At 46.9% G+C, this 26721-nt stretch overlaps 3 protein-coding genes and 1 long non-coding RNA gene across 8 annotated transcripts in view; 1 reads left to right on the plus strand and 3 right to left on the minus strand.

Annotated features, from left to right (window-relative positions):
• The window catches only part of ZNF862 (zinc finger protein 862), a 29645-nt gene extending 9326 nt beyond the window's left edge, over window positions 1-20319 (minus strand). For 3 of the 5 annotated variants that reach the window (XM_050785780.1, XM_050785779.1, XM_050785778.1), the window contains exons 1-5: window positions 20059-20296; window positions 13692-13803; window positions 12184-12288; window positions 10033-10730; window positions 8108-8285 (exon numbers count right to left, since the gene is read on the minus strand). In XM_050785780.1, the coding sequence (XP_050641737.1) occupies window positions 8108-8285; window positions 10033-10730; window positions 12184-12288; window positions 13692-13803; window positions 20059-20082 (1117 nt within the window). In that variant the 5' untranslated portion in view covers window positions 20083-20296. Of the gene's footprint in view, window positions 1-8107; window positions 8286-10032; window positions 10731-12183; window positions 12289-13691; window positions 13804-18130; window positions 18172-20058 lie in introns of those variants that run through there. The other 2 variants (XM_050785777.1, XM_050785781.1) reach the window with 2 other exon arrangements.
• Window positions 1-26721, minus strand: part of ZNF775 (zinc finger protein 775) — a 153796-nt gene that overhangs the window by 119730 nt on the left and 7345 nt on the right. The window lies entirely within an intron of this gene.
• On the plus strand, window positions 1507-5376 carry LOC126951651 (uncharacterized). The gene is made up of 3 exons (XR_007724568.1): window positions 1507-1877; window positions 3836-3906; window positions 5088-5376. It is a non-coding gene; the product is annotated as an uncharacterized LOC126951651 (long non-coding RNA).
• The window catches only part of LOC126951642 (SCO-spondin-like), a 57900-nt gene continuing 56216 nt past the window's right edge, over window positions 25038-26721 (minus strand). The window contains 2 exon segments of the mRNA XM_050785950.1: window positions 25038-25212; window positions 26073-26223. Of these exon segments, the coding sequence (XP_050641907.1) occupies window positions 25190-25212; window positions 26073-26223 (174 nt within the window). The 3' untranslated portion in view covers window positions 25038-25189.

Genomic DNA, 26721 nt, shown 5'->3' on the forward strand with positions numbered 1-26721 from the left:
TCCAAGAATGCTGGCTGGGCTTATCATACCCTCCAAACAAGAGACAGGAAGCGTTTTCTTCGGAAAAATGGAATTGCCCTTCCCTCTCCCCTCAAAAGATCTATGGACACTGACTTTTGTGGGTTCTTCAGTAAGACATCTGGGTTTACAGCTGGTCACCCTACAGTGGAAAGTGAAACCTACTCTTGATGCTTCCCAGCCACGCACAGGCCTACAACCATGCACAGGGCTTCCAGCCCATTTGTAAAGGCTTACTTCTACATAGGAATGAACCTGGAAAAAATTATTTAAGAAAAGCCTCTAACATGAAAGAGAGAAACCAAAACAAGTAGGAAAAGATTTAAAAGAACTTGAAATACAGCAGGAAGCAAAACAAAACTTCAAAATAATGAGAATTAATATTCCCAAGAAAGAAAAGTCATGATAGCCATTCATGAAAGAGGCAATAAGAGTGCTTAGAAACTAAAAAAAAAAACCCAATAGAATAAAAAACAAATAGTATCGTCAGAAAATAAACTGGAGGAAATGTCCAAGAAAGTAGTATAGAAAAGATAAAAGCAGAAAATAGGAGAAAAAGAAACACACAGAAAACCAAAGACTCAATCCAGGAAGTCCGATATCAAACTAATAGAAGGGAGTTTCTGGAAGAAAGAAAAGAGAAAATAGATAGGAGGAAATCCTACAAGAAAATTTTCCCAAACAGGAAAAGACCAGTTTCCACAAGGAAGAGAAACACCAGATACCCAAAACAAAAGATTAAAAACACACTTTATATAAAACATCAAGACATATCATTAAAAATCTGAGAAAACTGAAATCAATTTCAAAAGCTTTTGGAGTAGAACAATTAAGTCGTGTTCAAAGATTCTGAAATAAGAAGGCACTAGACCTCTCAACAGCACCCATAAAACCTAAAAGGGCAATGCTTTCAGAATGCTGAGGAAGAATATTTCCAGCCTAGAATCCTAGGCCCCAACAAGTTATCACTGAATCGTGAGGGAAGAATAGGATGTTTTTAGACAGGATGCATCACAGAAAGAAGGCCTCCCCTGCACCCTTCCTTAGGAAGCCACTGGAAGACGTACACGAACAAGATGAAGATGTCAACCACAAAAGAAGAGACAGACTCGGGAAATGGGGGAGAGACGAAGGCACATCTCAGAGTACAGGTGTGCCGCAGGCCTAAAGGCTGCCTAGGTTAGACAGAGCAGGGGAGGAGAAGACCCCGGGAGCGAAGTCTCCAGAGAAAGAATGAAATGGAGAGATCACAGGATGTCCCATCATGTGGAAAAGACTCTTCGGAGGAGTTTTATAATTCCACTGGAGAGTCTGGGAAGAACTGATGAGGGTAAAGAAAGAGAAAAAGAAAAAAGAAAAAATTTTCCAATTCGAGGGGGAAGAGTCCGACAATGAAGGAAACACCATCACAACGTACCACCTTGTTCAGCAGTAAATCATACATAATCATAACTGGGCAAATAATTGATACTAATTTAACCAAAAAAGTATGATGTACCTGTTCTGAGAGGATGGAGGGAAGAGAAGTGGGGGCCCAGGTGATGTAACGGGCCGTATCTCCATCTTCCACAGTAGGAATCAACAGAATATCTAAAATCAATAAATCAGGAATAGAATAAACATAGGCCACAGGGTATTAAAGTGTGATTCTGGATGCCTGCTCTGGCTGAAAGCCTCCAAAAGTAGGAGCCAGCTCTTCTGCATTCCAAAGTCAGACACAGACACATGACCTGGAAAGAGAATGGCTGAGGGCCGGGGGCTGTGGCTCCACCCTGCACCCATCGAGAGGAGTCACAGAGCTGAGCCTGAAGGAGCCAGGAAGCTGGGCACCAGGATGTCTCTGGAAAGCATTGTCAAAGGTATTGTGAGCCTCTCTCTCTGACTATGGGGAGCGGTGGGTGTGCCCTTTCCCTTAACCTGACCTGTATCTCTGGGAGCTGTGAGGGGCCACCAGTCCAGGCCTGGGTAAGACTAAAGTAGCCACGGGGTGCCTTGGAGGTGGCCATGTGGAGAATGGCCTACACGCCCAGATCTGTGACAGCGCAAGGTCTGGAAGTGCTCCCATGGTTCAGATGTGGGCCACGTGGGGAATGAGAAGAGGCCTGGCGTTGTCTGTGGGGCCTGCCCGTGACGGCTGGCTACTGGTGTGATGCTCCCCTGTGAAGGTGCCTATATGGACAGGCTGCCAGGGCAGACGTTCACCCATGTCCAGGTAACTGCAAGCGAGAGGGTCTCAGTGCCTGGCCAGGGGTATTGCAGAACCCACAAACGCCCAAACAAGAGAACCAGCTTTAAAGGACTACGGCTCTAAGTAGCTGGTGTCAGATTACATGTCAAGTGAAACCTTTCTCACACCTCTCCCACCCACCCACCAATGCCATTCCCACTGAGGATGAGTCAGAAATTCTGAAACCAGCAGGGGGTGGGAGAAGAGGAGCCCCTGTCTTCCTATGGCATGGGTCCAGATTCCACACCTGCAGCAGGTTGAGGCGGGGAAGGCAAGAATCGAGTGTTAAGTGAAGTCCAGATTTTCTGCCACTACACAGAGACGGGGCTTTTGTTTCCTAAATTTTCCTTTTGGTAAATTTCTGATACAATTTCAAATTTACAGAAAAGATTGAACAACACAAGGAACTCCAACCATTGACATTTTGCCCCATGTATTCTGGCATGCTTGTGAGCTCACAGGCACGCTCCCCTGCTTGGTCTATACATATAGCTACAATATTTTTGTGAACTATTTGAGAGTAAATTGTTTGCATGCCCCCCTTATTCCTAAGTACTTCATGTGTATTGCCCAACAAAAAAGGACCCTTTAACAGGTGGTAGGTGGGATTCGAACATGGGCTCCAGGGCCCTCACCCTGGCTTAACCCCTTCCCCTTGAGGTGAGGGCACTCTGAACAGGATGAGAGGTCACACTGTCATCACGTTACCTTGCACAGCAAAGGGAGATTAGCTGGTGGTGCCGACCTAGTTACACAGCTCTTTAAAAGCTGGTGCTGTTCTCAGCTGGCAGCAGACTGGGAAGTCAGAGCTTCAAAGCACATGACGATTCCACACACTGCTGCCGGCCTGAGCACGGAGGGGGCCACAGGGAAGCACCCGAGAGCAGCCTCTGGGCTAAGAGTGCTCCCCGCTGACAGGCAGCAGGAGAATCACAAGGAGCTAGATTCCGGCAACAGCGTAAGTGAGCTCAGAGCCTCCAGACAGGAGCCTGCCTGTCCGCCCCTTGGTTTGGGCTAAGACCCTAAGCAGAGAACCTGGTCAGGCCCACCTGGACTCCCGACCTGCAGAGCTGTGAGATAATACATGAGTCTGCAGTCATTTGAAATGGGGCAGCAGAAAGCAAAGGTGTCTTATACAACCAGAGTTATAATGATCAAAACCAGGAAACTCAACACTGATATCATACTATTATTAATCTACAGTTCACACTAAATTTCTTCACTTGTCCCCAAAATGTCTCTGTAGCCCAGCATCTGTCCTAGCATCATGCACTCAAGTTGTCACCCCTCTTCAGTCTCCTTTAATTGAGGTAGTTTGCTGGCCTTACTCAGTCTTTTTTTGATCAGGACACTTTTGAAGAGTTTTGTACCAGGCATTGCACTCATTGAAATTAGACCAGGAAGATTTTATGTTATTTGAGTGTGACAAGAAAAAGTTCTGGGCCCTGCCTAGATTGAACCCAGAGGGTGAGAAAGAAAAGGCCCCCAGAGCTGACATGCTCAGTGGTGAGCGGGAGGATGCAACTGTTTTATGAGCACGTCCTGCTGGAGTCCATCTCCTCTAAGATGATGTCCACATACGTTATTTAGAAAGAATGCGGCAAATTACTGGAAGAAACAGCTACAAGATTCTGGGGAAGAGGACTTCGTAAAAGAGAAAGGTGGGACAGGGGACTGTCATTTTGTTTTTTTGTTTTGTTTTGTTTTGTTTTGTTTTGTTTTGTTTGAGACGGAGTCTCGCTCTGTCGCCCAGGCTGGAGTGCAGTGGCGCAATCTCGGCTCACTGCAAGCTCCGCCTCCCGGGTTCACGCCATTCTCCTGCCTCAGCCTCCTGAGTAGCTGGGACTACAGGCGCCCGCCACCGCGCCTGGCTAATTTTTTGTATTTTTAGTAGAGACGGGGTTTTACCATGGTCTCGATCTCCTGACCTTGTGATCCGCCCGCCTCGGCCTCCCAAAGTGCTGGGATTACAGGCGTGAGCCATTTTTTTTTGAGATGGAGTCTGGCTCTGTTGCCCAGGCTGGAGTGCAGTGGCACGATCTTGGCTCATTGCAACCTCCACCTCCTGGGTTCAAGCAATTCTCCTGCCTCAGCCTCCCGAGTAGCTGGAACTACGGGCGTGCACCACTACGCCCGGCTAATTTTTGTATTTTTAGTAGAGACAGGGTCTTGCCATGTTGGACAGGCTGGTCTTGAACTCCTGACCTCAGGTGATCCACCTGCCTCAGCCTCCCAAAGTGCTGAGATTACAAGTGTGAACCACCACACCCGGCAGAAATATTTAACAAGAAAAATTCAAAACAAACAGGGACCAAATGTTCCCAAATCTGTTTGCCTCCGTTTATATTCCCTTTGAGGACTGTCCACCTTTGACTGCCGCTGGCACCACCACCCTGGCCCCAGGAATACCGTACCCCGACGGTACCTCTCTGAAGCTGCAGCCTACATCTTATCAAAACCTCTCTTTTTGTTCCCTTCCAAACAAATGAAACAGGGGAATTTTCAGCCTTTTCTATGACTTAGTAATAGAAAAAGAACGAGGGCACATAACTGTCGCGAGTACATGCACACACCCACAAACACCCACATTCCCTAACAGTCCATAACAATGGTTTGGCCTACAAAGGACTCCTCATCCTTCCAGGCCAACTTCACCAAAGGCCAGCAGGCCCTATCCCATGAATCCATTCTGCAGATACTCAGGAGGCTGAGGCAGGAGGATCACCCGGGCCCAGGAGTTTCAGTCCTGACTGGGCAATATAGAGAGACCCTATTTCAGACAAACAAATAAGTAAATAGATGCTGCCACTCTAGCCCCTCACCTTGGTTCTTCTCTCTCTAGCTCCTGGCTGCCCCCACTTGGAGGCCATCATCACATGCCCTGCCGTGGAGAAGCTGGCTTCCCAGACACCACCAGCTGGGGGACTCGAACTCCCTTGCTCATCTTCTTTAGGGTCCTCCCACTCAATGTTGGTTTCCATGAGTGACACAATGCCTTCCCCCAGTTCAGCAAGGCCTGGCTGTAGTTACCGACTTCTCCTGTGGACAAGAAACTGCCTGCCTGCAGTGAGTGACTGGCCACTCAGCATACGATGACACCTTTACAAATAAAAGCAAGGGCTACCCACATAGTCCCTATGTTGGCCTATTTCTGTTAATGACAAATATTAGTTTCTTAACAGTGGGATGTAATTGAGATTTCTGGCTTCTTTTTGGGAAGAAGCAACAGACTTCATCGGATATGGCAAGCCAGGTGCAGTGGCTCACACTGTAATCCAACACATTGGGAGGCTTAGTCAGCAGGATTACTTGAGTCCAGGAGTTTGAGACCAGACTGGGCAGCAAAGTGAGACCCCAACTCTACAAAAAAAATTAAAAATTAGCTAGGTGTTGTGGCATGCGCCTGTAGTCCCAGCTACTTGGGAGGCTAAGGCAGGAGGATTGGTTGAGCCCAGGAGTTCAAGGTTACAGTGAACTATGATGGCACCACTGCACTCCAGTCTGGGCGACAGAGTGAGAGCCTCTCTCTCTCTCTCTCTCTCTCTCTCACACACACACACACACAAAACAAAGTTGAGTTTACCCCAAGAAGAAGTTTTGTGTTCTATTTGCAAAAAATATTTAAAAGATAATGCAAAAGAATATTTGGTTTTCAACTCTTAAAGCATTTGTTATGGAGGCTAAAGTGTGGGAAATTAAAAAAAGAGCCAAAGTAAAAATAATAACAACAATTACAGAATCTCCACTATGTTTTAACACTACCTTATATCCCAATTTAATACTACTATATATCACTTTTAAATATACAAATAGCTTATGCCAGGCCCTGCCCATAGTCTCCAGGCTCCTTAAGATGCTTTTATATCTCAAACATGAAGAACTGTTTAAATTGGGGGATAAAGGATAACCAGAGATCCAGTTAAAGTAACTGAAAGGAACCACACACATGCAACTCCGTTTCTAGACTCCCACACCTGTCTCAATTTCATGGACAACTGGAGAGGCCAGGCCCAGCCCCTAGAAAGCCTTTCTGATTCCTGCCTCTGACCCTCAAGGAAAATGAGTTCCCTTCCCTCTGATTACATTTTTTGTTCATCCAAATAAAACTTAAAGACCTTAGTTAGCTAAGATTTCCCCTAAATGAAAAAGAAAATGATAAAATGTTTAGATCATGCTCTATCAAGACACAAAATGTGAGGGAACAGGCACAGGCTAAACAATCCTGGCCAGCCCTCCCTGCACTGCCGGAGAAGCTGCCCTGGGCCAGCAACACCATTGCCCGGTACTTTCACAATCGCCCGGGGGCTTCACAGTGAAACTGAGTCGCTAGTGCCAATTACTCTGAAGGAAAACCCAACTTTTTGGAGAGGGTGTGCATTTTTAAAACAGGTGTGAATTTCGCCCTCACTCTCACTGCTCTTCAGCACAGCAGAGGCAGTGATGCTCTTTGAAGAGATACTCCTAACCTAGGGCATGATGACAAAACCTCTGTCACCACAAAATAATTAATTTAAGTCACTTCTGAATGTTTGGGGAGCCATTTAAAAATTATGAACAATGACAAAAAGATGTATATAAGTCAAGGATGTTTAGAAAATAATCCAGATCTTAGCTGCACCCAAAAGTGCAGTATACACAAGGGACTATGACATCAATCAAGTCACAGACTTCTTACTTCCTGTTCTGAAGAAGTCACAACACAGGTTGCTGCTGGAACTCCTTAGTTATGTACAATAGCCTGTTCCACAAGGTTTCTGTTACCATGTATGTTAGTACAGAAATACATAAAAGATGTAGAAGATGAAGAGTTGGCCAGGTGTGCTGGCTCATACCTGTAATCCTAGCACTTTGGGAGGCCAAGGCAGGTGGATCACCTGAGGTCAGGAGTTTGAGACCAGCCTGGCCAACGTGGTGAAACCCCGTCTCTACTAAAAATACAAAAATTAGCCAGGCAGGCATGGTGGCACACACTTGTAATCCCAGCTACTCAGGAGGCTGAGGCAAGAGAATTTCTTAAATCTGGGAGGCAGAGGTTGCAGTGAACCAAGATCGCGCCACTGCACTCCAGCTTGGGCGACACAGGGAGACTGTCTCCAACAAAAAAAGTTGTCTTTCCATCTTGATGGAAGTTAACCTTGCTAACTGCCAGAAAGAGGCAAAGAGAGGATAAAACAGCAGATGCAGGAGAGGAGAGCACCATCCCGAGGAGTAATAAGCACTACCGTCTTCCTAATCTGCCAAGGTCCAAACCCCATGACTCCCATGCTGAAGGCTGCCAGCCCTTGCCGGCACCTGGCCAGGATGCAGGAGCCTCAGCCCTGGGCTGCACAGATAGGGGTGGCTCTGCCAGGCCATCCCCTCCATCATGGTTCAATGCCCTTCCTCCTGGTCCACCTGGTTTTGAACTCAATTAAAACATTTCCTACTCTATAAAGGCTTCCTGATCCCTCCCGCCAATGCCCAGGAAATCAGATCCCTCTTCTTCAGTAGCCCCGGGTACTCTTCTGGAAGCTCTTTTATGGGAGACTGTATTATTTTATAGTTTCTTATTAAAATGTCTCTCCCACAAATGTGCTAGGCCCTTGAAAGCAGAGACCACGGATCAGCTGTGCTCCTCTGGCACATAGTAGGTACTCCAAAATGTCTGGTGGGGGATGAATGGACGGACAGATGGGTGGATGAGAAGGTGATAAAGCACGGTTACGCCAAGCAGGGGAGTTCTGAGGTGCAAAAGCCAGGATTGGTCTCTGCCTACGCACGGGGAGGGGGCAGGAATGGGAAGATAACCACAAGCCTCAGCTCCCCTTGTGGGCTTCCCAAGTCAAATGAGGGTGGCGAATAAGAGGCTCGGTGCGTCTTTACCTAAGGATGCCAGCAGCTCGTAGTTCATCCGCATCACGTCTCTGTACAACTCCTTCTGCCGCTTGTCTAGCATGCCCCACTCCTTCCGGGTGAAATACACTGCCACATCCTCGAACACCACCGGCAGCTCCTCAAACACCACAGGAACCTCCTCCGACAACCCCTCTGCAGAAGGGTCCTGGAACAAACAGCAGCGGCCACTCAGCACCGCCTGCCAAGCCAGATGCCCGCGCAACACTTCTGGGGCCTTTGGAAGCCCTGTTTCTCCTGGGAAGCTCACCAAGAGGCCCAGATGCACTCAGAGGAATGAATTTATCCATTGAAAGTCAAAGAATCAAATTCAGGAGGCCATAATTAGTAAGTTAAAACCAAGTGAGACTCGGCTAGATCCTAGGATCTCCTGGGCGGAAATGAAAGCATATGGAAAGAAGAGGCAGCTGGGCAGAGCCTCTCACTGCACGCTGTCCTCAGAGTCCTGAGAGCCGCCTCCTGGTCACCTACAACTAAAAGGTGACCATGTGCCTCTAAGAGCACCTGCTAAGATTTCCCAATGGGATGGGAACGAAGAGGTGGTCAAAATAGTTAAAGATGCTTACGACCAGTAACTGGTTTACACATGCCTCACTGCTGAAGGAATTCAGATGATAAAAGGTTAGATCTGTTTATTCGCTTCTAACACTAAAAAAGGTCAGGAATAGGAAAAGAAATGAGCTATGCTGTTTTTCTGGATTTTGGAAAAATGAGAGTTTACGCAGTTGAACTGGATTCCTTATGATGCCAGCTCTAGGAGGAATCTCCGAGTTATTCTCGCCAGACTCCTGGAGGGGAGTTAAAAATGATTTGCTGTAAAATTCTACTTCTATGCAATAGGTGAGAAATGGGGAAGCTTCCAATGAACATAGTTTCCTTACAGGACAACTTTCCAAAGCATTCACTAACTACAAAGGAAACCTAAGGTGGGCGCTAGAGTACTTAGTGCCCAGCAGTGCTGTGGGGAGTGGAAGGAAAGCATGGACTGGCAGCTCAGGACTCTGGGCAGACTCTGGCACTGACTATAAGAGCTCTAGAACCCTGGACATGTCACTTGCTCCAAAGTCTGTTTTCTTCCAACAAGATGAGTTTAATAGCACTTGCTCTACTGGCCTCACAGCAACATCAGAAACATTACGTCAAACAACACGTGTGAAAAACTGCAATGTTTAAAAGTGCAACATGACTTCAAAGTTAAAGTTAAACTGTAAAAAATACTAGACAGGTGTGGTAGATCCTATCTGTAATCCTAGCATTTGGGGAGGCTGAGAGGGGAGGACTGGTTGAGCCCAGGAGTTCAAGACCAGCCTGGGCAGTATAGTGAGATTCCCATCTCTACAAAAAATAAAAAATTATCCAGGTGTGGAGACACACACCTGTGGTCCCAGCTACTTGGGAGGCTGAGTGGGAAGCATTGCTTGAGCCTTGGAAGTAAAGGCTGCAGTGAGCTATGATCACACCACAGTCCAGCCTGGGTGACAGAGCAACACCCTGTCTCTTAAACAAAACAAATTTAAATATCAACTATTTAAGGGCTCTGTGATTGTTCTGTGGTTGTAGATTATTTCTTGAGATCTGTGTTTATTTTGGATTCTGAATAAAGATTATTGTTTCCTTTATACCGGAAGTAGAAATGTTCTGTCTCACTAATTACGTTTTGTTATTTGCAAAAAGGAGATAATAATAGGGCTGTTGTCCAAATTAAATGAGATAATACATGTGACACATCTAAAACAATGCCTAGTCCATGATAAGCATGTTAGTATATGCTAACATTATGATGTCAGCAGTGGGTTATTGCTAGTATTCTTTTTTCCATCATCAGCCTGGATATACATTGTTCTCAGTATAGAATCCTTCTCTGTAAGATACAGCCATCATTATAAACATATTACCTGAATGCAGGATTCTACTGCATCATTACATAAAATATCAATGTCTGAGGAGCTGTGGATGCCGTCAGTGACTTCTTTTTGCCTCAAATCTGAAATGCAGTCCAGATACATAGCAGGAATTGCTCCATTCCCCCCAGGGTCCTCTAGTTCAGCTCTTGAGCTTGGCAGGAGCTCAGCCATGCTATCAAAGCCTCCCAGAGGCCCTGGGGGGTAGAATATGGGGTAATCTGCCGTGAAGAGTGGCTCCGGGCTGGCCAGGACATCTCCAGATGGGTCTCTGATGCTCCGGAACCGGGCTGCCCAGATGGGGTCCCTTGCTGCCAAGGCATCGACACAGAACATGTGGGCCTTGCTCTTGGCGTGGTATTTGAGAGTCTCCACCTTGAATGGTCCTGTATAACCTTCTATTAGTCTTGACCGTTTGTCCCTGATGGAGGGGTATTCTCGGCAAGCAGAGCAGAACAGAGCCGTCTGCTCCTCATTCATGGTCAGCCACGGAAACTGCACAAACCATGACTTCTGGATGGACCGGGGCTTCAGGAGTTTCCTGTTTCTTCCTGCCCAGTCTCCCTCCATGTGTCCACTGCACCTACTGAGGTGGGAAAGGCGGGCTTTCTTCTTAGGCGGCAGGGACTGTCCACTCTCCCTGGTGGGACCTTGCACGCCCATGTCTTCCATGTAGCCCATCTGTTTTTTTCCTTTAGAGAACAGGGACGGAAGGGATTTGCTTTAAAATCCTGTAGTTAGAGCCACTGCAACTCACAGTAGCTCTGAAGAACCTCAAATATGAAAAGCGGAAAGCAAACACACACACCTGAATTTTCTTCTAGTCCTGGCCAAGTCTGCAGGCCCTTCCCTCACCTAATCCAGAAGCAAGCCAAAGGGATGGGCTTTACGGAACCCTCCCCGTCCTTTTTGTTTTTTTAATTTAAAGGACAGATACAACCAGCCAAAAGGAGATCTTTGCAATCTGATCTATGAAATGTACAATCTTCAGGAGTCAAAATTTATTTATGGATAAGAACACTAACATAATAGAACATAGGATTTAAAAAAGATCACTAAAGCCACATACCGCAACTCCAGGGGAAGACAGCTACCTATCTCCTGGGCAGGCAGTTTTCGTCCCCAGGTAGTTTTCCTTAAGCTATAATCTATCTTCGGATACTTTTACCTCAAAATACTAGATGCTGACCCAGTCCTCAAGAGAAACTCAAGTCTAATTCCTCTCTTATAACACAAACCTTCAAACAGATGAGGACTCTCATGACCTCACATCTTTTTTCTTCAAGCTGAACTAGAAGTTTCTTTATTCACGTAGATGAAATGCAACTCAAACGACTCTAACTCCTGTGGAACCATTTCTTATGTACCAACATCAGTTCCAATGCCCAGTGGCTGAGGACTCAACATTTTTTGTGCCAGGCCAACAGACTGGTCTACAAAACTGTAAGGGCATGAAGCTGTTAATAAAGAGTCAGAAGGCTCAAAATAAGAGCCAAGCAAGGAGAAATGAAACAAAACAAATCTGTCTCTATGATACTTTCCAGAGTCACAAAGGTGTCTAGAGCTCCTTGTGGTCTGAGAGAAATCACAAGGGAAAACAAACTTCTGTGATTTGATTCACATAGGATCTTGCTCCCCACCTCCCTCTTCTCCCACAGTAGGAGTTGGGTTAACTCGGCTATTTTACATAATGACAAGATGTCATCTGGCCTGGCTAAGCCAACCCTTGAACAGGAGGGTCTTATCGAAAGAGGGAAGAAAAGATAAATCCCTAGAACTTAACAGACAGCTGTTCATTCATTCATTCAGCGATTATCTATTGTGCAACAGCTGGGTGCCAGGTATTGTTCTAAGCACTAGGAATATGGTAGTAAATAAGACAAAGTCATGCCTTCATGGAACTTATAATAATTATAAATAAACATATTCTCCTGGGTAGAAATAAGACAATGGGAGATGAGAGGTTGGAGAAGGACATTAGGGGCAGTGTGTATATTTAGATATTAATCAGATGACACCTGGGAGGAGAACAGCAGTGTCAGTTGGTGGCGAACAGGGAGGGCAGAGGATGAGCCTGGAGTCCTGGAGCTGCCCCTGCTCCCTCTCCAGCCAAGCACCTGCCCCTGAGTGCAGGTCCACACTCACCTGGGTGATGCTCCAGGTGGCTCCTCTGGCCCTGGACACTGCCAAGCCATGGCTCTGGCCCTGGTCCGAACTTACAAAACAGCTCAGGGTTGGCAACAGTTGGTCCTGAGTGAAAAAAAAAAAAGAGAGAGAGAGAGAGAGAAGCACTATGAAGACCTGGCTCTGGGTCACAGCACCAAGGAGGTATCTGTCTGCGACATCTCTCGGCATGGTGAAATAAGCGGCCAAGGAGGAAAGTAGGAGTCTTGCTGGTTCCGCACAGTGGTTCAGTGGTTTAGAAACTCGTATCTGTGAGGCCCTTAATAGAATAGGAGACTAGGAGAAAGGAATGAGGGCAAAAGGAGGCTAAACAGGTATAAAAACTATGGGTCAGAAACCCAAATGCTGAGAGGGGCCAGCCTGGTAATATAACAGAGGAAACCAGGCCAAGTTCAGGGGCTGTGGCAACCTGCAAGACGTAAGGGAACAGTAGCTACTCAGCTGCAGAAGGGCTGCCACTCGGGATGCAGGCTCAGCCCTGCCACACCGTCCTGTTTGTCAAGAGATGCCAGAAATCCATATTCTTATGTGAAAACTCCTAATAACTAAATATTGGCAATTTAAAGAAGCCAAACAAAAGAAACAAAAGTCAAAAAACAAAGCAAATCAAAACTCCAAGCAGTGAGCCGTATCTGGCCCATGAGCTGCTACTTTGCAACTTCTGGTTTGGAAGAATCAGTGGTTTTCAAACTCTTTTAGCTGGCACAGGAAGATTCAACCCAGCTGCAGTCCTTCCACCCACAAAATGCTGAGATTGTGGCTTCTACTATGCCTTACACAGCAGCCAAGACGAAATAAGAAAAGCATGGTAGACAGTCATCAACTTGCAATCAGTCAACAGTGCATATCTGTACACACATGTTGAAATACAACCAACTACCTCTGTCCTTGGCACAGAAAGTCTACCCAAAGAATCAAAGGAAAGAGCATTCAAAAAATAGACGAGATGAAAAATACACTTGTGCAAACTCTTAAACTGTTTTATCTCACTAAATCTCTACAATAACCCTAAGATAGAAATTCAGGCTTAAAAAGGCCAAAGGCACTCAAGTATCCAGTGGAGAGCTGGGATTGAGATCAGATTTCCACATGGCAAATGTGATGCTCTTGCCACCACTGCTTCCTACCTCCAGCGTCCTACGGGCTCCACAGATCCACAGGCCTAGCTTCCGAGTTTCCCTCCTGGCCCCTTGGGGCATTCTGAGGCACCAGGAGACAGACCCAGGAGTCTAGCCCAGGCCTGCCAGATTGCCCCACTTCTCTTGACCATTTTATGGGGAGAAGAGAAACGATGATGTGTGAATTTGCATGCAATTAAGGTAGATACGGGATCGAGCAGATAGGTGGTATAAAGATGCCTAGACAAATGCTTGGATTCCAGAAAACTCTCTCCAGTGTTCCTGACACAGATGAGGTTGGGAATGCTGATCTAGATTGATGGTGGCAGGGATGTGGATGGGCACCCATACCCAGTGGTGCCACCAGCTTGTCGGAACCACAGAGCTCCTTCTGTTGCTGGCTCAGCAGCACCCATTCCTCCTGGAGTAAGTACACAGTGATGTCATCAAACGTCACAGGAGCCTGAAAGGAAAATGACAGCTGCTAAGTACCACCCTCTTCCTTAGATTTATCTTCCAAAAGTGTTCCTGACCACCTGAGGGTACCCTGCATGGGAAGGGGTGTTGTCAATTTACATGCAAGGCCCACACCCCATATCTCCCCACCTGGGTACAGATCACAGTGAGAACGAGACTCGTTTCTTCTGGGAAGTGCCATGCGCTGAAACGAAACTGACCCATGAAGGAGCTGGCTTAGGAGCTTCTCCGTCCCCTCCCTGCGTGCTCTTCACCCGCCTCCCACACGCCTGTTCCTTCTCAGCCAGGGGCTGGGCAACAACTTAGGGCACATTCTTTCATGGAACCTTAAACATGGTAAACCTTCACTTAGGAAGATGTGTCCGATTTCTAGAAATAGCTGAAAGTCATTTAGAACTATGTCTGTGAATGATGAAAACAGGCAATGCTTTGGGGCTGAGATCTACATCCCGTGTGGCTTGTAAAGGGGCTCTGTGGGGCAGGGAGTTCAGAAAGTGCTTGGAGGAGTTCCAGATTAAGACGGCAGATTAAACAAGCCCATTTAATTTGGTTTATTCCCTGTTAATTTAAAAGCCCATCCCCCAAACAAAACCCCCACTATAATAGGGGGCACAACAAGGAGACGACAGCAATATGCTCTTGGAAACCGAGAAGCAGATGAAAAAGCAGTCACTCAGCAGATCGAAGAAAATCAAATCCTCGCCCGGCAGCAGGCAAAGCGGAGAACCACCCAAGGTACACTCTGCATCCTCAAAAGCTTGGTATCTTCCAGCATGGGAAACCTCTAGCACAGGAGGGCAGGCAGGCAGCCCAATGGAATGAGAACTAGGGGAGGGCTGTGCCCCAACAAATGCCTCCCCAGGTTCTTTACACGAGGCTCCAGCTGATAAGCCCGTCCTCCCTCTCACAAGCACAGTTATTAGAGTTTTGGTCTTCCACTGCTAAATGTCAGCAGACTGGACTATCAGACACTTGGGGAAAGGATCTAACAGGGACTATAGAGACCAAAACAGATGGGAGGTGTTGGGGTGGCGGGGGGGTTGCTAAGAAAATGTAAGGGAGGCATGGAGAAAAAAACTTAAAAAAAAAAAAAAAAAACCTATCATCCAGTCATCAAAGAGGTAAGGTACTGCTGCCATACAACAAAGTGTTATAAAAGAAATCAACAGAAAAAGAAGTAGAAATGCTTATCATTTTAAGTTTTGTGCCATGAAAACATTACCTAAAGAAATTTTTAAAAGAAGTAAATCAATCAAATTATCAACAAAAAACAAATTTCTCAGTCCAAAGAAAAATAACATTGGGAATAGCAGCATGCCATTTAAAAATAGGTGAAATATCGATTTTAACCTCGACAGTAGACATTTCTTGAGGAAAATGACATAGATCATTCTTACCGGTCACTATCATAATAGATTTTTCTTATGGTGACTGCAAAAACTTTGGACAATAGAAATAAGCAGAAAAAACTGTATTAAGATCACGCACAGGCCGGGCGCAGTGGCTCAAGCCTGTAATCCCAGCACTTTGGGAGGCCGAGGCGGGCGGATCACGAGGTCAGGAGATCGAGACCATCCTGGCGAACACGGTGAAACCCCGTCTCTACTAAAAAATACAAAAAAACTAGCCGGGCGAGGTGGCGGGCGCCTGTAGTCCCAGCTACTCGGGAGGCCGAGGCAGGAGAATGGCGTAAACCCGGGAGGCAGAGCTTGCAGTGAGCTGAGATCCGGCCACTGCACTCCAGCCTGGGCGACAGAGCAAGACTCCGCCTCAAAAAAAAAAAAAAAAAAAAAAAAAAAAAAGATCACGCACATTCCCTTTATTGAAAAAGAATTACTTTTCATTACCCTTCCTTCCTGAGAACCCGTTAACATTTTATATATAACCTCCCAGTCTTTAGTCTATGAATATGTATGAACAGTTTTAAAAACAAAAATGGAATTGTACAGCCAAATGCATACATTTAAATAACTATTTGCTATAGAGTGTCTTCCAAAGCAAAATGAAATATTTCCAAAAACCGACTGGAAGACAGGCTCCACTAAAAGAAAGTGGTCAAACAGGAAAGGAGTCTCCATGAGATACAGCCTAGGGACAGACAATGTGGGGAAGCATTGAAGATAACCCCAAAATTAGGCTGAAGGCAGATTCAGGACGACTGCTGTATCCCAGGACTGAAGGGCAGCCTGTCCAGATTGGGGCAGGTTAAAATACTTGTGACTCAGGACAGCCGCGGTCCCTCTTCATGCCCATCCTTCCCGGGCATGCACAGGTGAGCATAGTAAGGACCAAGGAACCATCACGTTAGCTCCACCTGAGAAAGAGCATGGCTAGGACTGTCCATTTGGACAACAGCGTCTTCCCAGCAAGAGTGATAACACTAACACCTGGTGCCTCTCTTAAACAATATTATAGCAAGAGCCTTCTGATCTAGGTGACAGCAATGTAAAGACAACACAAATCTGCACGAACAAGAGGAGTTCCTCATCTATGTGTAATGCAAAGAATATCTCCCGATGTTTTATTTTAGCGGTTCCCACTCTCTACAGGGTAAAGCTGTCTGAATTCTCAGTCTAGCACCAAAGCCCCCTCAGTCTGAATCTAACCCACTTTCTAACTTCAGCTCTGTGCATTGCCTAACTCAGAACGTCTCCTCCAGCCACTCATATCACTGCAATCACCCAGCTTATCTCGCACCTTTCCTCTCTCTACACTCCCAATCTTTAGATCCTGACTGCCCACTTCCTCCCACTGACTTAGAATCCACCCACCCATAAAGTTGCGGTTCACATTATCTTTCAGGAAGGATTTCCTAACCACCTGGCCCAAGCATTCATCCTTCTCCTGAGCAAGGAAGGCTTTGTATCTCCCCTAGAGTCCAGTGTTAAAGAAATCTATGCTGCTTGGTTGATTTTAAAACTTCCTTCATCAACACCACCCTTCTCCCCACAACCATGTTATATGGAAAGTATTTTATAGGCACTTAATTCATTTTTTTCATTCAACACACATTTATTACTTAAGTGTTTCTATGTGCTTGGTGCATGGTAATTCAAAGATATGAGATTAAAATCTATCAGGAGGTGACAGACAACTAAGATGCAGGTGCAATAATAGAACCATGTTCAGAAAAAAATGAGAAAGGAGTATCAGTCACTTGTACAGGAAAGATAAGAGAGGGCCAGGAAACAGAAACATTCAGGCAACAAATACATACAGAAACAAGTACACATATAGACTTCTCTTTGGGGACATCAACAGCACAGTCTCCCAGGAGGCACATGAGGGGGCGGGCTGCAGTGTTCTTCAGAGCACCCACACCTTGCAGCAAAAGGGCTCCTGTAGTGATGCTATTTTATAAGCATTCCTATTGAATGAGACCCTATTAAATGCCAGGAGCTGCTCCACAGTTCTAGCCGGGGATGTAACAGTCAACAAATATGTAAATAAATAAATAAACATGAGAATTTTGTTGAGTGATAAGGGTTGGGAAGAAAATAAAACAGGATCATGGGATAGAGCATGGTGGGGAAAAGTCTGACCCGTATCCATTATTCTGGAAATGACAGGCAAGATGTCCTACACTCAATGTGGGATATCAATCCAATGGCCTCAGATGGCTTTTAGTTAATAAAGACCACAAAACAGCACCCAAGAGTCTAGTAATAGACCAAATCACTATCTCACAAGGTAGTCTCCCAGTTCCGAGCCATAAAAATGCTGTTCAGAGTGGAGCTGTAGAACAGCACCGCTATTCCTTGTCATTCATTTGCAATACATCTTACACTGCCAGTTGGTTTTGTAATTACTTTATTTCATTCTTGTATGAAGTTCTCATTTCCCATATTAGAAAACAACTGTATTTGGGAAGGGTGAGCATCTTTCTGAGACACCTTAAAATAAAGATTAGAATCAAGGGTGAAATTTCCAGTTTCTGAGGTTTCACTTAGTGGTTGGACCAGAAAAGGAATCAGGTTTCTCCTCTACCTCCCAAAATGTTTGTACAGTCATGCATTGCTTAACAACGGGGATAAGTTCTGGGAAATGTGTCCTTAGGCAATTCTGTCATTGTGGAACATCACAGAGTGTACTTACACAAACCTACATGGTACAGCCTACTACACAACTAGGCTATATGGTATACCCTTTTGCCCTTAGGCTACAATCCTGCACAGTATGTTACTGTACTGAAAACTGTAGGCAACTGTAACACCTGGTACGTATTTGCGTATCTAAACATAGAAAAGGTACAGTAAAAATACGGTAGAAAAGACAAAAAAAAAAAAAAGGGTACATCTGTATTGGGCACTTACCATGAATGGAGCTTGCAGAACTGGAAGTTGCTCTGGGTGGGTGGGTGGGTGGGTGAGTGAGTGAATGTGAAGGCCTAGGATATGACTGAACACTTCTGTAGACTTTATAAACACTGCACACTAAGGCTACACCAAATTTATTAAAAATTTTTTTCTTCAATAAATGAACCCTAGCTTATTGTAATTGTTTTATAAACTTAATTTTTTAAACTTTCGACTCTTGTAATAACGCTTAGCTAAACACACATTGTACATCTGTACAATATTTTTCTTTAAATATTTTTGTATTTTTATTTATTTTCTAGCAAACCATTCCGTCAACAAAAGGTATTTTTCTTTATATTCTATGAGGTTTTCTATTTTAAATTTTTTTTTTTTTTTTACTTTTTAAGTTTTGTTAAAAACTAAGACACAAACACACACATTAGCCTAAGCCTACACAGGGTCGGGATCATGATGTCACCAGGTGATAGGAATTTCTCAGCCCCACTGTAGTCACAGGGAATGTACATGACAGCAGTGTTGATGGAAACCTTGTTCTACAGCGCATGACCGTATTTCTCTCTTCTCCCATTAAAGGCTAAGAAAGTCTACGACTAAACAGAATAGCTTGGAAATCAACCTCAAATCACTGATTCCAATATCAATCCCAATATTTTATAATCCTTCTTCCCCCTACATTTTGCTCCTCTTTATTCAAATTCAGGTTCAATCTAAATCAATCCGGGGATATTTCTAAAGGGTAAGGCCCATAAGCTCCAGCTTTTCTTGGGCCTTGTTGAGCTTTATTTGTCTTGGACCCTGTACTCTGTAGGTGCCGTGTCTGGAAAATGCATCACTGTAGCTTGTGGAGGGAAGGGAGGATGGAAGAGATGCTCATGCGAGAAATCACCTCTTTTGAAATTCAGAGTCCTTCCTAGTCTTCCCAGGAAAAACTACAGCATCAAAAGAACATTATCCTTTTCTCTCTTTTGGTGTGGGACAACCCTTCCAGGCGTGTCCAAGTTATTGAAGTGAAAACTGCAGGGGAGCTCCTTGAGAAAGGTGATCATTTCCTATTTATCCTCATACTTCCAGCATCTCGTTCAATTCAAATCACAGATTACAAATGTTTATTAAATGGACAATTTTTTAAGGGACTCAATAAACAGTGGAAAACGTTTGTTGAGAGAATTCTCCTCTGTGCCAAATAAACAATCCTCGAGAACTGGCAGCAAACAACATCCAGAAAGATGTTAGTCCCAAGAGGCTGCCACTGTCTCCAAGCTAATGTGCCCACAACCACACTGGTCTTTGCTGACACGGCCTGGAAGCGCTGGCAATCCCGTCAAATCCCTGAACTCCACCCCCAAGCACTTTCTTTCCACCTTTTCTTCCAACTCAAAGCCTCTTGCCCAAAGCCCATTTATGACATAGGTTTCTAAGCAATGCCCAGATATTCCATGAAGTACATAACCTAGAAACAGAAGTGGCAAAAAGCATGCCAGATGCCCTCTCCTTTCAGCCCTTTCTTGGGAAGCAGGATCTAGGCAGGGCCAAGCCCTCAAGCGTCCCACCCTGCGGCTCCCACTGGCGTCCGATCCAGACTCCAAGCCTTAGCCCGGCCTCTTCAAAATGCCGAAGGTGGTGGGCGAAACAGGAAGCACCTTCGCATCGCTACACTCGGGGGTCACCCAACCCAGCATAGACCCAGCGGCCACTCGCCAGCTCCGGGAGGATGCGCGAACACCGAACGGGCGCGTCCGCTCCTCTCCGCCACCCTCCCGGGGTCGGCCGCCGAAGTGCGGGAACAGAGGGCGGGTCGGCGAGTCCTTCCCTGCAAGCCTGGCTCATCTGCGGGGCCTCCGCCCGAGCCGCCCCGCCTCGCCCGAGCCCGGCTCAGGGATCCTCGGGAGGGAGCGGGCGGCCCCCGGGCCTTCCAGTCCTACCTTCCCCGACTCTCTGGGCTCCATGGCCCCGCTTTCGGAGGCCCGTGCCGCCCCCTCCCCCCGCGGCCTGGCCTGAGGATGCAGCCGCCGCGACCGCCCCGGGGACCCAGGCTCCCGGAGAGGGAGGGCACCCAGGCAGGGAGGGAGCGCGGCCGGAGAACTTCGCTCTCTCACGTCGGGGGGCGGTAGCGCCCGTGGACCCAGGATAGGCGCTGAGCTGGGACTCGCGTCGTACCGAGCGAACAGCTTTACGGCCACTGCCCAGCCCCGGGCGGCGGGGCATGACGGGAAGTGTAGTCGGCTCTAGGTGAGCAGCTCTCGAAGCTGCTATTGGCTCCCGGAATGCACGCCCTGATTGGACGCCGGCGGCGCGCTTGCGGCCCTCCCCGCCTCCCTCCGGCGATAGTTACTAGGCAACGGCCGCGTGGCGTCCTTTAGTCCTTGCAGCAAGGGCAAAGCGCTGTGATTGGGCTACGCGAAGGCCAATGTCAACCTTGAAGGTTCTAGGTTTTCTTTTATTAAGGAGGACAATACTTTTTGTTTTATTCACTCAAAAAGTATCATTGGTTGCCTACCACGGGTCAGGCCGTGTTCTAGGGTTTGGGAGAACACAGTTGAATGAGACAAAGGCCTTGCCTTCAAGGGACTCACGACCTGTTAGGGAATCAGACCGGAAACAGATAATTACAAAACAGAGACAAGTGCCATGAAAGAGGTAAGCACAAAACATGAATTAAAGCCCGCCTTGTCACCTTAGAGTGAAGCGGTGGGGGATATGAGGTGCTTAGTCAAGGATTTCCTGAGGAAGTGATGCCTGAGCAGAATTAAAGCAAGAGGTGGGGGTCTGCCAGATAAGGGAGGTGCAATGGACTGACTGGTGTTCCTCTCCCAGGAGATAGGGCGTTTGGGAAGTTTATATGAAGTCGTGAGGGTAAGGCCCTTATGGTGGGATTAGTGTCCTTGTAAGAAGTTTTGTCTGAGTGTGGTGGCTTACACCTCTAATCCCAACTCTTTGGGAGGCTGAGACAGGAGGATCACTTGAGCCCAGTAGTTTGAGACCAGCCTGTGCAACATAGTGAGAGATCCCATCTCTATAAAAATAAAATAAAATAATCTTGTGAGGTGGAAGTATCACTTGAGCCTGGGTGGCCGAGGCTGCAGTGAGCCAGGATGATGCTTCTGCACTCCAGCCTGGGTGACAGAGCAAGGCCATGTCTCGGAAAAAAAAAAAAAAAAAAAAGACTTTTAGGGGGCCAGGGCAGGGATGTGCCTTCATGAAGGTGTTAGTGACCACATGCATGCTGGGGGAACTAGCTAGGCCCTTTGCCCTTGTGCCCCTCTGCCTTTTGCCATGTGAGGACACAGCAACAAGGTGCCCTCCTGGAAGCAGAGACCAGGCTCTCACCAGACACAGACACTACTGGTGCTTTGATCTTGGATTTCCCAGCCTCCAGAACCATGAGAAATAAGTATCCATAATTTATAAATTACCTAGTTCCAGGGATTTTGTTATAGCAGGACACACAGATTAAGACAATGGCCAACTAAGTTTTTTGTATTTTTAGTAGAGACAGAGTTTCGCCATGTTACACAGGCTTCAAGTAAGCATTTTCCATTATCCAACTCTGCTCTTCTGGCCAAGGTACAATAGATCTAAACTCTGTTCGAGGAGTGTAGAGGAGTCTGCATTACTGAAAAAGAAGAATGAGACACAAGAAATGTGGAGGAGAAGGCAGACAGTGAGGACTCTATGGATTCCAAGTGGCCTGCCACTCCCCACCTCGGCTATATCACTACCTTGAAGAGCTATATTTTTACCCATGAGTTATCCATGTCTTTATAACAGATTCTCTTTTGGGGGTTAAAAAACTGGAGGACAGCTAGGGTAAATCATTCTTTTGACACGTTTTTCCATAAAAGGTTTTCCATCTTCCCAAGAAAAATGGAGCAGTATCTAGGGGGAAATGGGGAATCAAAGCAGTGAGACTAAGATATGAGACACAAAATCTTGTTTCTGTGTTGATAGGAAGGAAACTGATGATTCAAAGGGGGATAGTGCAAGGACCAAGTCCTTGAGAAAGCAGGAGGGTCTAGAAACAGAGTATCAAGGACCCTTCCTAGGGATAGGAACACTTCTTTTTTTTCCCTTTTTTTTTTTTTTTTTTTTGAGACGGAGTCTCGCTCTGTTGCCCAGGTTGGAGTGCAGTGGCACAATCTTGGCTCACTGCAACCTCCACCTCCCAGGTTCAAACAATTCCCCTGCGTCAGCCTCCTGAGTAGCTGGAACTACAGGCGTGCACCACCACACCCTGCTAATTTCTGTATTTTCAGTAGAGATAGGATTTCACCATGTTGGCCAGGCTGGTCTTGAACTCCTGACCTCAAGTGATTCACCTGCACTGGCCTCCCAAAGTGCTGGAATTACAGGCATGAACCACTGTGTCTGGCCCGTGTAGGAACACTTGATTATGCCAGGAGGGAAGAAGAAGATGGAGTAGATGTACATTTGTTTGTAGATTTACTGACGGAATTTCCATCCGATGATGTCTTTTTGAGACAAGATCACCTCATGAAAATGAAGTGGGGGAATAGAAGGTATACCAAGTCATCTTGGAGAATGGGAAATAGAGCTTACCTCAAACCTTGAATTAGAGGCCAATTTGAAGGTTATGATCACAAATTTAAGGTTAAAAAAAGCCTAGCTGTGAAATTCTGTTTAGAAGCAGAAAGCTGGGCAGATATTTGGCTTCATCCTGGCTTGGAGTATTGCCAGGTATTTTGTTTGTTTGTTTGTTTGTTTGTTTTGAGACAGAGTCTCGCTCTGTTGCCCAGGCTGGAGTACAGTGGCGCGATCTGGGCTCACTGCAAGCTCCGCCTCCCGGGTTCATGCCATTCTCCTGCCTCAGCCTCCTGACTAGCTGGGACTACACGTGCCCGCCACCACGCCCGGCTAATTTTTTGTATTTTTAGTAGAGACGGGGTTTCACCGTGTTAGCCAAGTTGGTCTCAATCTCCTGACCTCATGATCCACCCACCTCAGCCTCCCAAAGTGTTGGGATAACAGGCGTGAGCCACCGCGCCCGGCCATGCCAGGTGGGTATGAAGGAGGCACAGAAAAGCAAGGGAGTGAACAGTACTTGCACTGGAGTAATTATAATGGTAGGAAAGTGATTCCCAATTCCAGCTGCACATTGGAGTCACCCATGGATCTTTCAAACATCCTGATTTAATAGGCCTACGATGGGGCATGGGCACTTATTTTTTTAATTTAATTTTTTTTTTTTTAAGAGATAGGGTCTCACTCTGTCACCCAAACTGGAGTGCAGCTGCATGATCTTGGCTCACTGCAGTCTTGACCTCCCGGGCTTAAGGGATCCTCCCGCCTCACCCTTCCGAGTAGCTAGGACTACAGGAGTGTGCCACCACACCTGGCTAGTTGTTTTTTCACTTTTTGTAGGGCTGGGATCTCACTATGTTGCCCAGGCTGGCCTCAAACTTCTGGGCTCAAGTGATCCACCTGCCTCCCAAAGTGCTGGGATTACAGGCATGAGCCACCATGCCCAGCTGGCATTGATATTTTTTAAGAGCTCCTCATGTCATGTGCTTCTAACATGCAGTTGATGTTGAGAATCACTATATAGACCATGAATCTAAGCTGCGTCACGAGGGAAGATAGGAGGCTAATGAAAAAGTGAGAAAGTGGTAGGGTCAATGAAATTGAAATCACAAAAGTAGTCATAAATTATAGCAGTGGAGTACTAGAGCAAGTCAGCTGGAGGGATGGGAAGTCATGATTGGTAAGTAAATATCTGCGAGGTTTTGAAAATGGTCTAGTCGTGGGAGTGGATTCCCAAGACAGAGTGAAGAAGCTCATTGTAGGTGAGCAGGCAAAGAATGTGAGACCAGAATTTTAAGTAGAGTATCCACATGGACACTGAAAATTGGTGGAAAGGAATGCTGGGCCATGAGTTAAATTCTTCTATGGATGATAGGGTGTGACCAGGGTGGCAGCTGGGAGTCAGAGAGGGTGGTGTCACTACAGAGTGACTCAGACAACCCAGGAAGAGGGCTCTTTGCAGGACGAACAGGGAGAACTGGCCCAACAGAAACAATAAACATGAACATCACAGAAGACAAGTATCTCTTTTCCTGGCCTGGAGGGGGGATGAAGTCTCAGCTTCCAGGTGAAGGCTTCAAGGGATGGGCAAGCTAGTGTCAGTCATGACATGATGGTGGAAGAAGCCTTTGGTGATGGGGATGATGGAGCAGAGTCTATGGAAGACAGATGCGGAGTCTCAGAGACCCCAGTGGGTATCTGGGAGGGAGAGGCAGTGTGGGGGTGGATCAGGTGAGACTGTGGGATTTACAAGAGGGATGTCATGAGAGGTGGTGGTGTCGAGGGACAAATGGGGAGGCTTGGTCTCCTAAAGAGGAATAGAGACCATGGGGACATGCAACAGGATGAGCTAGTCTCTTGCAGCACAGTGGGCCTCTTTCAATTTTTGTCCCCAATACTTAGCTCAATAGTATGGCTTCTAGCTAGCTGCTATCTCTGGCTTCACAGGGTAGGATAGGACTTTGGGGTGAATAAAACAAGGAAAGCAACCGGGAGGTGGGCAGAGTGGTGTTGTAAAAAAGGAGGTTGTAAAAAGGAGAGGGAGAAGCAGACATCAGCCCGCATGTAGCAGACTGTCCTCCACAGCTGAAATCACATTGGGTGGAGGAATATGACCTGGGACACTGGTGACGTCTAATACGGGAGGTCTTCAGGCTCCATTCAACCCTGTCCTGCTACAGATGGAACTGAGGCTCAGATATGGGAATGATTTGTCCAGGTTCACCAGTCATGGGGAATGCCATCTTGAGTCCATAGCAGATGTGCAGAGGTCTCCAGGAGACCCTCCATGGGTCCAGGCCAGGACTCAGGCCCACCCTCCCTCTTCCCTCTGAGCCCCAGGATAGAGACGATGCACAGTGACTTGTTGCCAGTGTCACTTTATTTGGAACATGCTAATGCCAAGTCATGGACCCCCAGTTGGGGGCAGGTGGGAGAGTGTGGGAGGACACAGTCAGTGCTGCTGAGTCCTATGATCACAAGAGGGACGGCTGTAGACTCAACCAGCGGAGCCTGTTAGTGCTTTGAGAAGTCACCTCCTAGGGGACACATGAGGGGGAGATGGGTTAGTAAGAGAAGCAGACTTGTCAGGCTGGTGCCAGGAGAAAGCCCAGAGCCAACACCAGGCCTTCTACTGTGCTCCACCCAGGCGGCATTGGTGCCTCCCACCTGTTTCCCCTTCACCTGCCACACAGTGGGACCTCAGGTTATCATATGGCAGGTACTTAACAGAACTAGGCACCTGCCAGCCACTTCACATGCATGCCTTCGCCAGGTCCACCCAACAAGCCTGCATAGCAGTGTTAGCCCTGCTTAAAAGATGAGGTCAGGCCGCAGTGGCTCCTGCCTGTAACCCCAGCACTTTTGGAGGCCAAGGCAGGTGGATCACTTGAGCTCAGGAATTCAAGATCAGCCTGGGCAACTTGGTGAAACCCTGTCTCTACAAAGAAAAATTAGCCAGGCATGGTGGCACACCTGTGACCTGTGGTCCCAGCTACTCAGAAGGCTGAGGCGAAAGGATCACTTGAGCCCAGGAGTTCCAGGCTGCAGTGAGCCAAGACCACGCAACTGCACTCCAGCCTGGGTGACAGAGTGAGACCCCCTTCTCAAAAAAAAAAAAAAAAAAAAAAAAAGATGAGGTCAGGGAGGCTGAGCAAGGAAACAGATGAGCCGGGGTTTGAACAAGGTACAGTTACTCCAGACACCCACACTTACACATGATAGGAGATGAAATGAACAAGAACACTGGGAAGAAGGAAAAACATGGACTAGAAGAACTCAACAAAGAATGATGGAACGAGGAGCTATGTGTGTGTTCCTGGGTCTAGTTCACAACACTGGGTCCTTGCCTAGGCTCCTTCCCCGTCCCCTCCCTGCCCGGAGCCCTGCCCAGACCCACCCTGGCAGGAGCTGCACTGGCAGCTGTGGATGACTGGCAGCACCACGGGCTCTGCGTGGCCACCCAGACAGCGCAGGTTCAGGATCCGCACGGGGCTCTCCGGGTCTAGACGGTAGCTGCAGCAGTCACACTGGCTCTGCAGGTATGGCTCCTGGGCGAGAGGGAGTGGGTGAACTAGGGCCAAATGGAGTTTCCTCCCCTCTTGGCCTTTCCCATTTTAGGCGGGGTGGGATGGCGGGAGGGCCAGAGCACACCCTCTTCCCTGAGCAGGGTGGCTGGGCCACGCAAGCCCCTTTTGCAAGAAGCCCACCTCCTTCACCCCCACTGTCTGAATATCCAACAACCTACAGGTTAAACGAATACTTTTAACGTGGCCATCAGTGCCTCCTGGCTGCAGGGGGAAAGACATACTTCTACCGCAAGGGGCTGAGTCTAGTTGGACAGAGACTTATATATGAAACTACAAATAAGTCAGTTCTAACTGCATAGTTCTGGTCCCAAATGCAAAGTGAGTTCTCCAAAGCAGATCCCTGTGCACTGTGGTTAAAGCACCTCTATCAGAGTCCTATGAACATATCATTTAATTTTATGTATAATTCTATTTATAATTTTACTTTGAAATGGGTAGTACATTCATACAATGCCAGGT

This window comes from Macaca thibetana, chromosome 3, assembly GCF_024542745.1.
Source record: "Macaca thibetana thibetana isolate TM-01 chromosome 3, ASM2454274v1, whole genome shotgun sequence".
In the NCBI taxonomy this organism is placed as follows: domain Eukaryota; kingdom Metazoa; phylum Chordata; class Mammalia; order Primates; family Cercopithecidae; genus Macaca; species Macaca thibetana.